General features: G+C 35.2%; 1 protein-coding gene across 2 annotated transcripts in view; it reads right to left on the bottom strand.

The window, feature by feature from the left end:
- Positions 1–2,334: 2,334 nt before the first annotated feature.
- The window catches only part of GPM6A (glycoprotein M6A), a 523,488-nt gene continuing 514,531 nt past the window's right edge, over positions 2,335–11,291 (bottom strand). For both annotated transcript variants that reach the window (XM_069096708.1, XM_069096698.1), the window contains exons 5-7: positions 9,861–9,937; positions 8,609–8,674; positions 2,335–4,481 (exon numbers count right to left, since the gene is read on the bottom strand). In XM_069096708.1, the coding sequence (XP_068952809.1) occupies positions 4,329–4,481; positions 8,609–8,674; positions 9,861–9,937 (296 nt within the window). In that variant the 3' untranslated portion in view covers positions 2,335–4,328. The remainder of the gene's footprint in view (positions 4,482–8,608; positions 8,675–9,860; positions 9,938–11,291) is intronic.

The raw sequence follows: 11,291 nt of genomic DNA, 5'->3' as shown, positions 1-11,291 counted from the left end.
ACGTTTTGAACTGATATTTAAGAATATTACTTTCAGTAATAATTCAATATATTAATAAATTCAATATTATTCAATTTCAGTAATTAAATCATGGCTTGTAGAATATTACTTCCAATATTACTATTCCTTTTCTCACTCTTCCTTATACTAGAATTGATTGTTTCATACACCTCACTTGTACTTTTCATTTTTGTTCTAATCGAACATATCTTTCTATTTCTTTCTTCCCATTGGTCCCTTTCTACTTAGGCTTTAGAAGCCAGAAATGCAAACAGGAGAAATATTATTCATAGCCAGCATCTGTTCAGTTCAGTTTGTAAGCATAATGTATTTTTTAAAAATAGAAACAAGCAGGACAGACCTCAGAAAGCTAAGTAAACAACTTCTATTAGCAAAAAAAGAAAGAAAACAATATATATGGAGCTTATCAAAAACTACTGATAAACATATTTACTTCTGGGCCAATAACACCTCAAACAAAATCACCTTCTACTGCAGTTAATAGTTTTCTAGAAAGATTGCTAGACTATTAATCAGATTTCATATAAATTGCCCTATAAGCATATTTCAAAGTAATCAAGATCAGCAACCATATTGTTATCTTGAACTAATTACATCCATTTAGTTTTAAAATATGTGGCTTGAAATTGGTCCAAAAGGATGTAAGTTTATAGGATTGCTGAGACTTTTGTACTAAATAAATGGAAATCTCTACACATTTCATCTAGGGAAAAAAATATGAACATTGTAATTATACAAGAGGACTCACCAAGATATACCCCTTAAAAATGTCTGGTGGGTGAGAGAATTCAACCAATATATTTGGGCAATAGTCACATTCACCTTTTCTCTGTCCTAGGTCCTTGTCCATAAAATGTCCTATGAGAACTGCTAAAGAAACACACAGTAGAGTTATTTTCATTATAATCAGATAGTGGAGGATATCTATCCAGAGAATCAGATGTTGTTATATGAACATGAGGATATAGTTTTGGACGAATAGAGTCAATTATGACCTTATGTTTAAACTTACAAAACGTATTTGAATAATTTAGAGAAAATATTTTATTTTGGTGAGCTGATGTATGATATTATTTCAGAATTTATAAAGCCCTCCACAATGATCAAAGCTACTTGTATACTTTGATGGATTCATGATGAGTATGATTACCCCTGTAAGACTGACTGTGATTTTTTCATGACTTCTCATTTTGTCTGATTTTTATCTGTGGTTGTCCCATTAATCTTCCCTCATTGATGTATCTCCTGTGGTTGAAGCCTTCTTTTCATCCTTTAAGTGTCCTGGATAAGTCACTGTACCAGTAAGCTGTTCGTATGTCTCAAACTCACTAGTTGACACAGTGGTTACTTTACTCTTCTAAAAGAAATTGCTTAAAATACCTGCTCTTGATTTTCCTGAACATCTAGTTCTTTGGCATCTTTGTCCTAAATAGAAATTACATTAAAATTTAATAGTGAAAGAATTGTAAAAAACAAAACAAAATAAAAACCCTCTCCAATCCTGTTTTCAAGGTGTTGAATATTGATTTTTTTGCATAGTTATGATATATTGATAGAGACACGTACATCTATATCTATAGAGATGCATACACATAGTTATAGTTCTCTTCCACATGTCTCTTTTTGTCATAGGGAGTTAATGGAGATGGAGTGGGAATGCAGTGGAACTGGAGTTGAAAGCCCTGGGTTCTGGGTGGCTACTTAGTAGCTACATTATTTGTGTCAAGGCACTTGTTTTATTTTCTTCATCTATGAAAGGAATGAGTTGAATATTCCAAGTTTTTTATGACAATACATTTTATGATCTCATTATTTCTGCCTTCAGTCATGTGAAATTCTCAGTACACTACTGAGTCACATAAAGGAAACTGAGGAACAGTTGAATCTTTATTCCTTATTCCATATGAAAATTGGGTTTTCCAGGAGACTGGCTAATTATTTCTAAAAGTTCAAGCAAATCTGTTATACCTTCCCAGGAAAAGATGAACCATATTTGAGAAAAAGGAAGAATAATTCATTTTCCCTTCTGAATTAAATTGTATGGTGCTAAAAAAAAAGTAGGAAAAATTACACAAGAGGTAGCAAATAGAATCTGTTTTTCTGATCTAAATGACCTAACAAATTACATGATCCCTTCTGTTTCTTGTCTTTTTTTTGTACTATAGATCTATTCACAGACTTAGCAGTGAGTTTCAGAGCATTAGATCAGTCCTGCAGGGGGAAGAGCCAAGTGGAGATTGGGTTTATGTCTTCTATTTAAAAAGTCATACACTTGGGAAAGAGCAAAAACAAAAAACAGCAAGGACTAACAAATAAATACACAAAGTACACAAGTGTGTTTATTACATTTTGCAAGCACTTTGTTCTACATTTCAAAAACGCCACCATCAAGCTGTTGGCACATTTATGTACAAAACAGATTAATTGTAATGCCTGCTACAAAGCATTCTTTGTGAAAATACAAACTAATACCAGAGAAAAGCCAAAAGCATCAACATCATTACATGAGTTTAAAAGACGGTTTTAAAAATTATCACAAACTGTTTAAGACACAGAACTGAAACACTACAACAGAGAATCAGAAGGAGGTTCATAATACTTTTTTGTTGTTGTTGAAGAACTGTAATACTGCACATATCAGAAAATTGTTGATCCGGTAAGACAGCCTAAATGTAAAAAAAAAAAATACCCCAAACCCAAATCCAAAACCAACCCCAAATCAATCATCTAATACTACGAAATGCAGGACCATGCCACAAATAACTAGAGTAATACCCCCCACCCCCACCTACTACGAGATTTTAAAATTCACTGGTGATGCATGATTAGTTATTGTACAAAGATGTTTAGTCATGAACCTTTATTAGAAATGCACTTATACTGAGAGAGAATTTCACAATGGTTCAAGAAGTGCACAAAACTATCTAGGATTTTTGACACTGACAAAAATGTCTTGTCAGGCTACATCAATTTAAAAGACACTTTACAGCATTCTTGTAGCATTAGAAATAGGCAAAATAAAAGTGAAAATGAACACCAAATTTGGTCCAGTAATACTGAGTGCTTTTTTTTTCTTTTTTTTCCAATCTTGATTACAGGTACTTCTTTGAAATGAATATGACTGACCTTTCAGTTGGAATTGACTTACTTAAACTAAAACTCCAAGTCTTTTATGTATTTCCAAACAATAAGTTCCATAGTGGCTTCTGACCTCACTTTAAACATACTACAGGTAAATTGATAGATGTCAGAAAACTGCAAGCAAAGCTATTACATTTATGGAAGCCTTTACAATATTTCATAAACAATTTTAAGTAGCGTTCACAGAGGTGCAATCTATTAAAATTTTTAAAGCAGGTAAAAAGAATTCTGAGGGGTAAAAGTGCTGTATATTTCTGATATCACTTTTATAATTGTAGTTATGTAGTAAATTCTAACATTAACACATTAATCACGCTTAATTCAGCCTAGCCATTGGTCAGATCACAAAAATTATTTAATTTGTCCTCAAGCTATTTCCATTAACAATTGTTTATATGCTCTGTCTTTAAAATCATGGTGTCACATCCTTGAAAAAGGCAAGTGGCCATGCATTAGCATCACTGTCTACATGCTCACAACAGAAACAAGAAAAATCACCAATAAAACTTTGAGAGAAATACCCTTTTTAAATACATCAAGAATAATATAGTGTTAACAAAGATAAGAAGCACTTTTTTTTACCTACTGTTATAAATTTAGAAATTGCACCTTTAGTTGTTGAAAACATTACCGAGGGCCTACAGTCAAGATGGCGATTGATCCATCTGGCAAAAGCTTCAGATTTCAAGGAAAGTCATCATTGTGTCATCTCTGTAATATTGTACGTATTATACAACAATGGTCCCTTTGAAGTATACCTGTAGTTACTGAAATCAAAACTAAAAAGTATAAAAAAGCTATTTTTTTCTTTTCAAAAACATAGGAAACAATGCAAAAGGTGTTATGCATAACACATACAAAATGATTAAAAAAATCAAACAAATCTTCATATTTGACAATATTAGTATATTTGATCTGACAGAACTAATTAGTTGGAGAGGATTCAGGAGAGGCTGGATAGGAGCTTTGTAGGAGAGAATACAATCACACAAAATTAACTAATTAGGAAAAGAAGTGCTTAACAAGAAAGACTTGGATGATTCACTAGTCACCCCACCTATCTTATTTTTGAGAAGCACTTTTGTTTTGCTTAGAAATGGTTTGGATGGCCTTTAGTTAAACAAGAAAGCATTCAAATGTTAGAGAGGAGGGAGATGGTGGTTTTCTTATGTGTAAGCATTGAGTCGTTCTTTAGAGCGGGTAGAGTGAATATCATGAAGCTCTTGCTCCTCCTTTGATTTGATGTCCTCATACTTTTGCATTCGGCAGGCATCTTTCACATAGGCCCAATTGGCAGACAGAACCATAAGGTAGTGAACCTATCAAAGGAAAAAGTAGTGTGTTACCACAAAAGAAAAAAAAATAAAACCATCCAAGATATTGGATAAAAGACAGTCCTGGCAGGTAACCATGACACAGGGTAGAGAGCACTGATGCTGAATTCAGAGGACCTGATGAAATTCTGGTTTTCAGACTCATTGCCTTTGTGAATTTAGACAATTCACTTAACCTAGAGGTTAAGTGGGCCTCAGTTTCCTCATCTACATGATGATGGGGCTATATCTCTTCTCATTAATTCTACCTCTGGAATTTACTGCCTATGTGTGACTTAGGACAAGTCATGGCCTCAGTTTCCTTATCTTTGAAATGCAGACTTCTGTAGGAATGCTATTGGAGCTGAAAAACCACCAGCAATACAACTGATGCCTACTTGTTGTCACACTAAGTCCCTCATGCTAAATTAGCATAGCTTCAAAGACACAGAGTCTGAAAGGCACTGGCAACTTTAAAATGGAAAATATGATTCTAAAACCAGTAGTGCTTTTCAACAGACCACATGAGTATACTCATTGCTACCAGATGTAGTGCAATTAGGAAGTATGGTTCCTACAAATATTGTTTTGGAGAGTTTGGTGTTTGCTTGTTGGTTTTTAGCCATGCTGAAGGATTAATGTGAAGGAGAAAAGTGATTTTAAATAGAATTTTCTATGCTACTTTCAATAAATTGGAGATGACAATTTTTATTCAGAGAAGGGGGAAGAATAAAAATTACCATATGTTATTGAATAGGTAAATTTACTGTTATTTAAATAATACAGCTTTTTAATAGGATAAGATACTAAACTAAGGCAAAAGATGAAAACCACTTATTTCATTTGTATTTATTGATTTTTAATATCCACACTTGTGACATTTGCATTGAAATTGTTCTAGAAACTGCCAGACTTTCAGTGGCACTGATCTGATGAAGGGTTATCTTTCAGGTTCTTAAGTGAACTAGAGTCAGGAAGACTCATCTTCCTGAGTTCAAATCTGGCCTGCAGAGTATAGAGCACCAGGCCTTGAGTCAGGAAGATCTGAGTTCAAATCTAGCTTCAGACACTTACTAGCTGTGTGACTCTAGGTTAGTCATCTAGCTCTGTTTGCCTCAGTTTCCTCATTTGTAACATGAGCTGGAGAAGCATTTTTGCCAAGAAAACCCTAAAAAGGGGTCATGAAGAATCAGACACAACTGAAATAACTGAACAAAAATATCATATAATTTTTTTAAGTGTTAGAATTTTCTAGCTTTAGCAGCTACCATAAGTGGGTTATAAACCTTGTGTGCATTTTTATGTTCTTCATCTTGGAATTTCTTTGTTTACTGGCATGGTACAGATGCAATGCAAGTTCTCAAGTTTTACTAGGGTGTTCCCCTCCCATATGTTTTTCATTCTCTGCTTTCACAATTTAATTAGGATGCAATTTTTAAATGTCTTAAATCTTTTTAAAGTATTCACCTCGTTTCTCATTCCCATTTTTTGGCTGTTTTCTCTTTAATAAATCTACTTAAGCCACTTTTAAGGAAGGCTTTCTCTTTCCAATGTGTGTGTAAGCTCCCACTACACAGAATATCGAATGGAAGAACATGTACATTCATATGACCACGACTGCTATGCAATCATTGTTACACCTATTTTTAAAGTAGCAGAAAGCTACCACGTTGCTGTAAATTCATTTTCTTTTCAAGTGTTTTATGGAGTAAAAAAAAATCTAGGTCTGAGTAGAATGATGCACCTCTTATATAGAATAAACTTTTCCACCTTGCATCTGCTGCTCTGTCTTGTTCCAACTCTAGGAAATAAAATGGCCGTCCCAGGATAAATTCATCCCTTCTAATCTCACCATCAGGCTGCTAACTCACTCTGTGTCAGCGTGTTCTCCCTTGTGATTGGAGAGCTGGAAGGTGGAATACCAAACTTCTCCCAATGGCTTCCTTTATAGAGGGCAGAAACTGGACTCTCTTTGAAGTTGTTGCTTTGCCTATATGCCCCCTAGCATCTATTACTCCAACCCACCCACCCCCCAGCCTTTCCCTGCCTTTGTGTACTGTCTCCTTTCATTAGATCATAAGCTTTTTGAGGGTAAGAACTATCTTTTTACGAATTGTATCCCCAGTACTTAGCACAGTGCCAGGCATATAATAAACACTTAATAAGTGTTTATTGGATTAGACTAGATTGGAAAGCAAGAACCATGATTGCAAACTATCTGGGGAGAAAAAGATCTAGAAAACTCAATAAGTCTAGATTATATCTTGATCCTCTTGATGAAAGAGACACAGCACTTAAATATCAAACTTTCTCTCTTCTCCTTCCCATTCTTACACAGCTTTTAAAATTCTCATCTCGTGTCACCTCCCTTTCACCACTAAATTCTTTTAAAGTGCTGAAATTTGTCACCTTAACCTCCACACCCACTCACTTCTCAGCTCCTTTCAATCTAATACAGCTGCTCTCTCAAAGATACTGATGATTATTCACCAAATGTCCTTTTCTCAACTTTGATCCTTATTGATTTCTCCACAGTTTTGAAAGATTTGGCTGCCCACTACTTCTATATACTTCCTCCTCCACTGGCTTCCATATTCTTTCATGACTCTTCTACTACTTATTTGAACTCTCATTTGCAGTTGATTTGCTGGCTTCTCATTCATCTCTCAGCCTCTAAGTGCAACTCTCTTATGTCCCAGTTTTCTCCTCATCTGCTTCCATGGAGTCTATTATCTTCTTTCTGGCAATGATTCCTCATTTTTTATATCTAGCCCTAAACTCACTTCCAAGTTCCAGTCTTCCACAAGCATCAGTTGGAAAATAACTTTACCGGGATGTCCCAGCACATATCAATGCTACGTTTTGAAAAAATATATTCATCCTCCCACTCTCTAGACCCTACAGCCACATAAACATATTGTTTCTCTAGCCTACTCTGTTTTCTTTGAGGGTACCACTATATGGCCACCACCTCAGTTCAGGTATTCATCTTCCCTTGCATGGACTCTTGTAATAGTCTTCTAATTGATCTCTCTGTTGCCATTTTCTCTCTTTCCCATTTCATCTTTCACATGCCTGACCTAGTAATCTTTCTATGGTGTAGAAAAATCTGACCATGCCACTCCTGCACTTAAAAATCTTAAGTGGCTTCTTATTTTCAATAGCATAATATACAAAGTCTTAATCTTGGCATTTAAAGTCTTCTACTATCTAGCTTCTAGCTGTATCTTCCTTTAAGTTGAGAGGCCATTTCCTCTATGATGTCTTCTAGCATCCCTCCAATTTTTAGTGGTTCCTCTCTTCTAAAATTATCCTGTATTTATTTCATTGTTCACATATTATAGTCTACCAAACAGAATATAATCTCTTTAAGAATAATTATATCATTTTTGTCTTTGTCCCAGTGCTCAGCACAATGTTTTGAAGTAACATGGCTTTGCAGAAATGAAATTATTTCTACTAGAAGTCACTGCATAGACTTTGTAAAGGTTTTTTTTTTAATTTATTAAAAACCTTAGAAAGGATGGTTTCAGAGTAACCTGGAAAGACTTGATTTAACTGATGCAGAGGACATTGTTCTTTTTGTCCTCTCACACAGTAACAACAGCAATGTAAACACAAGCCACTTTGAATGACTTTGGAACTTTGATATAGTGACCAGACATAATTTAATATACTGCCTACCTCATGACAGAGAAGTATGGACTCAATACAGATTGAGACATACATATTTTTGGACAAAATCAATGTGATAAACTTGTTTTTCTTGACTATGCATATTAGTTGCAAAGGTTCTTTTGGGTTGTTTTTCTTTTTCATTTGGGTGGGGAGGAAGTAGAAGGGAAAGAAGGTGAATAATGTTAACTTATAAAAAAATTAATTATAAAACTTATACTTCATGGATTTAGTTATCCTGAAAATACTTCTTTCCATGAAGAATCATATTTCAATCAGTATGCATTTCAATTGTAGTCTAGAAACTGACAATTTTGGGAGTTGTTGTCATTTAAAAAAAAGGATTCCTCCAGCCTTTGTTCACCAAAGGAAAATGTTCATACTTATGAATAAATTGAATCAGGAATTGAAATGCAGCTCAAACCATGAATAATCAATCAAGAAGAACAAGGACTTACCATGGCAATGACTGCTGCTCCTGCTCCAGCAAGGGCCACGATGAACAAGTGGAATGTCATGTTCAGCTGTAGAGAGAGGTTCAAAGAAACATGAAACAGTGTTAGAAACAGCAGAATTAGGCAACCTCAACATAGTTGACAACTTTGCTCATCAAGAATTTCTCTTAGTTGGGGCTGCTGGGTGGCACAGTGAATAGAGCACCAGCCCTGGAATCAGGAAGAGACCTGAGTTCAAATCTGACCCCAGACAATTAACACAAAAACTAGCCGTGTGACCTTGGGCAAGTCACTTAACCCCAACTATGCTCCAAAAAAGCAAAAAAAACCTGATTTCTCTTAGTGCTTCTCTAACTAAACAAATAACTTAATGATATAACCATTTCTCTGAAGAGCTGCTATCAATTCTGGATGCTTTAAATCCCTATAATTGTTTAACATTAGTCTAATAGCATTATAAAGATTGGGATAAGGGAACTAATGCTAATTATAATTATCATCATAATTATTTAGTGACTATAATGGTGATTTTATAGGCTTCCTTTTTACTTTTATATAACCATGGGTTTTTGCAAATTCCAAATTAATAGGAGAGGGAGAGATATTGTTTTCCATATCAGAAAAGCTTTTTTTTTTCTTTCCTATAAAATATCAATTTTGGGGCAGCTACGTGGTGCAGTGAGTAGGGCACTAGCCCTGGAGTCAGGAGGACCTGAGTTCAAATCCAGCCTCAGACACTTAACAAAAAAACTAGCTGTGTGACCTTGGGCAAGTCACTTAATCCCAATTGCCCTCCAAAAAGCAAAAAAAAAAAAAACAAAACGGAAAACAATAAAATACAATCTCAGCTAAAAAATATGTGTTATATTGATATACACCTTTTACAAAATTCTTTTTCACTGTGTTTTATGCCACATACTGAAAAATTGAACCAAAAAGCATGCATACTCTTCAAACTTTTGAACTCTCAGCAACACAGTAATAGAAGTTCAAAAGAATGAAGATGAATCACACAACTTACCTCTTGATAAAAAAAGCAATGAATTTAAAATGCAGAAAGAGACATACATTTCTTGAACCTGAATAATAATGGGAGGGGTTGGGTTTTTTTTTTGTTTGTTTTTTTATGGCCATACTCAGGGAGGGGAGGATAGAATTAATGCAAAGTTTTTAAAGCAACCAACACAATGAATGTTAAAAACTTGACAAAAACTTGATCATATAGGTTTTTTTTTTAATCTCTCCACATACTCACCTCAGTAGATTCACACATCCTCAGGAAATTTTCAGACATGGTACAGATCTTCTTCTCCTCTCCAACTGTCACAATCCCTACAACACATGAAAAATGTGAGAAATGCAGTATGAAAATGCTAATAGCAACTGAAGTGGGAAAGATAGCACTAGGGAAATAGCCTAACCAGTGACCCTCATTTTACAGGTGTAGTTTTACTTTTCCCTAGTATGATATTTAGGTTATTAGAGTATACATTTTCATCATAGTAGATGACAGTTTTGAATGGAAGATGCAGGATCATTGGGCCCTCAGGCAGTGTTTTTAAAATTCACCTTGGATTTGACTGAATCTAGCCAGCAGAGTATTCATAAATTAGAAAATAACTTGCATCCAGTGGAAGAACTGGGTTTATTAACAGAATAACACATTTATTATAACAGTTTCTGGCCCTGTACTACAGAGGTCAGGATTCAGATTTGCTTGTCTGGTACAAAGCTTCGGCTTGCTAGGTGTATAGCCTGCTGCTCCAAGGAGCACTTAACCGGCATGTTGATAAGGAAAGCAGCTGCTACCTGGAAGGGCATTCATTCAGTTTTGCTGGTGGCTCCTCTTTAAATCATGTCAGAAGCCTGGTGAAGAAACATCATTGAATAGGCAAAGTTAACAGTGACTCTAATTTTAACAAAGGCCATGAGTCTTAAGTCATTCTAAAAATCTACATATAAGCATCAACAGGGAACCTCAACTTCTGGTCAAAGTACTAGTGATATTAATTATCATTCAACTAAACCAGAATTCATGTCTCCTACTGTGCTTGCAGGATGCACAGGAGTCAGACTTGCATGTCCTTTTAATAGTTACCAGTTAATTTTTTACATGTTTAGATTCTTTTCAGAGCTTTCCAGCAGCTGTTCCTCCCCAATACCTGGAACCTCTCTCCTTTATCTCCACTCCTTGTCTCTCTTAAATTCCTTCAAGTCTGGGTCCTTCCCAGTCCTTTTTACTGCTTGTGTGTCCACTAGGAGACGATCTCCAATCTATTCTGTATATCTTGTTTGTGCTTAGTTCTCTCCATGTTGTCTCCCCCATCAGAGTGTGAGCTTCTTGAGAAAAGAGACTGTCTTTTGCTGGTTTTTGCTTTTCTTTGTATGCCAGGTGCTTAGCATAGAGCCTGTCCCATAAATGTTAACAAATCCTTGTTGGTTTGACTTGAAAAGTTACCCTATTTTTTGCCCTTTATCAAACAACTCTGTCAGGCTGGTGTGCAGCAGTATAGCTCACTTTTGGGGAGTGATTTAAGGTTTACTATGTCCCTTATGTAACATAAGAACATGTGTGGCTGTTTTATGAAGGAAGAAAGTGAGACTCCAAGGGGGTAACCTGGCTTAACCTTGGTCATAGAACTACTACTACTACTACTACTACTACTACTACTACTACTACTACTAC

This window comes from Petaurus breviceps, unplaced genomic scaffold (assembly GCF_028583685.1).
Source record: "Petaurus breviceps papuanus isolate PSGF00001 unplaced genomic scaffold, PetGlider_PUasm1.0 126, whole genome shotgun sequence".
NCBI classification, from domain to species: Eukaryota; Metazoa; Chordata; class Mammalia; order Diprotodontia; family Petauridae; genus Petaurus; species Petaurus breviceps.
The sequence above is the reverse complement of the archived record's forward strand: the minus strand, read 5'-3'. Positions and strand labels throughout refer to the sequence as shown.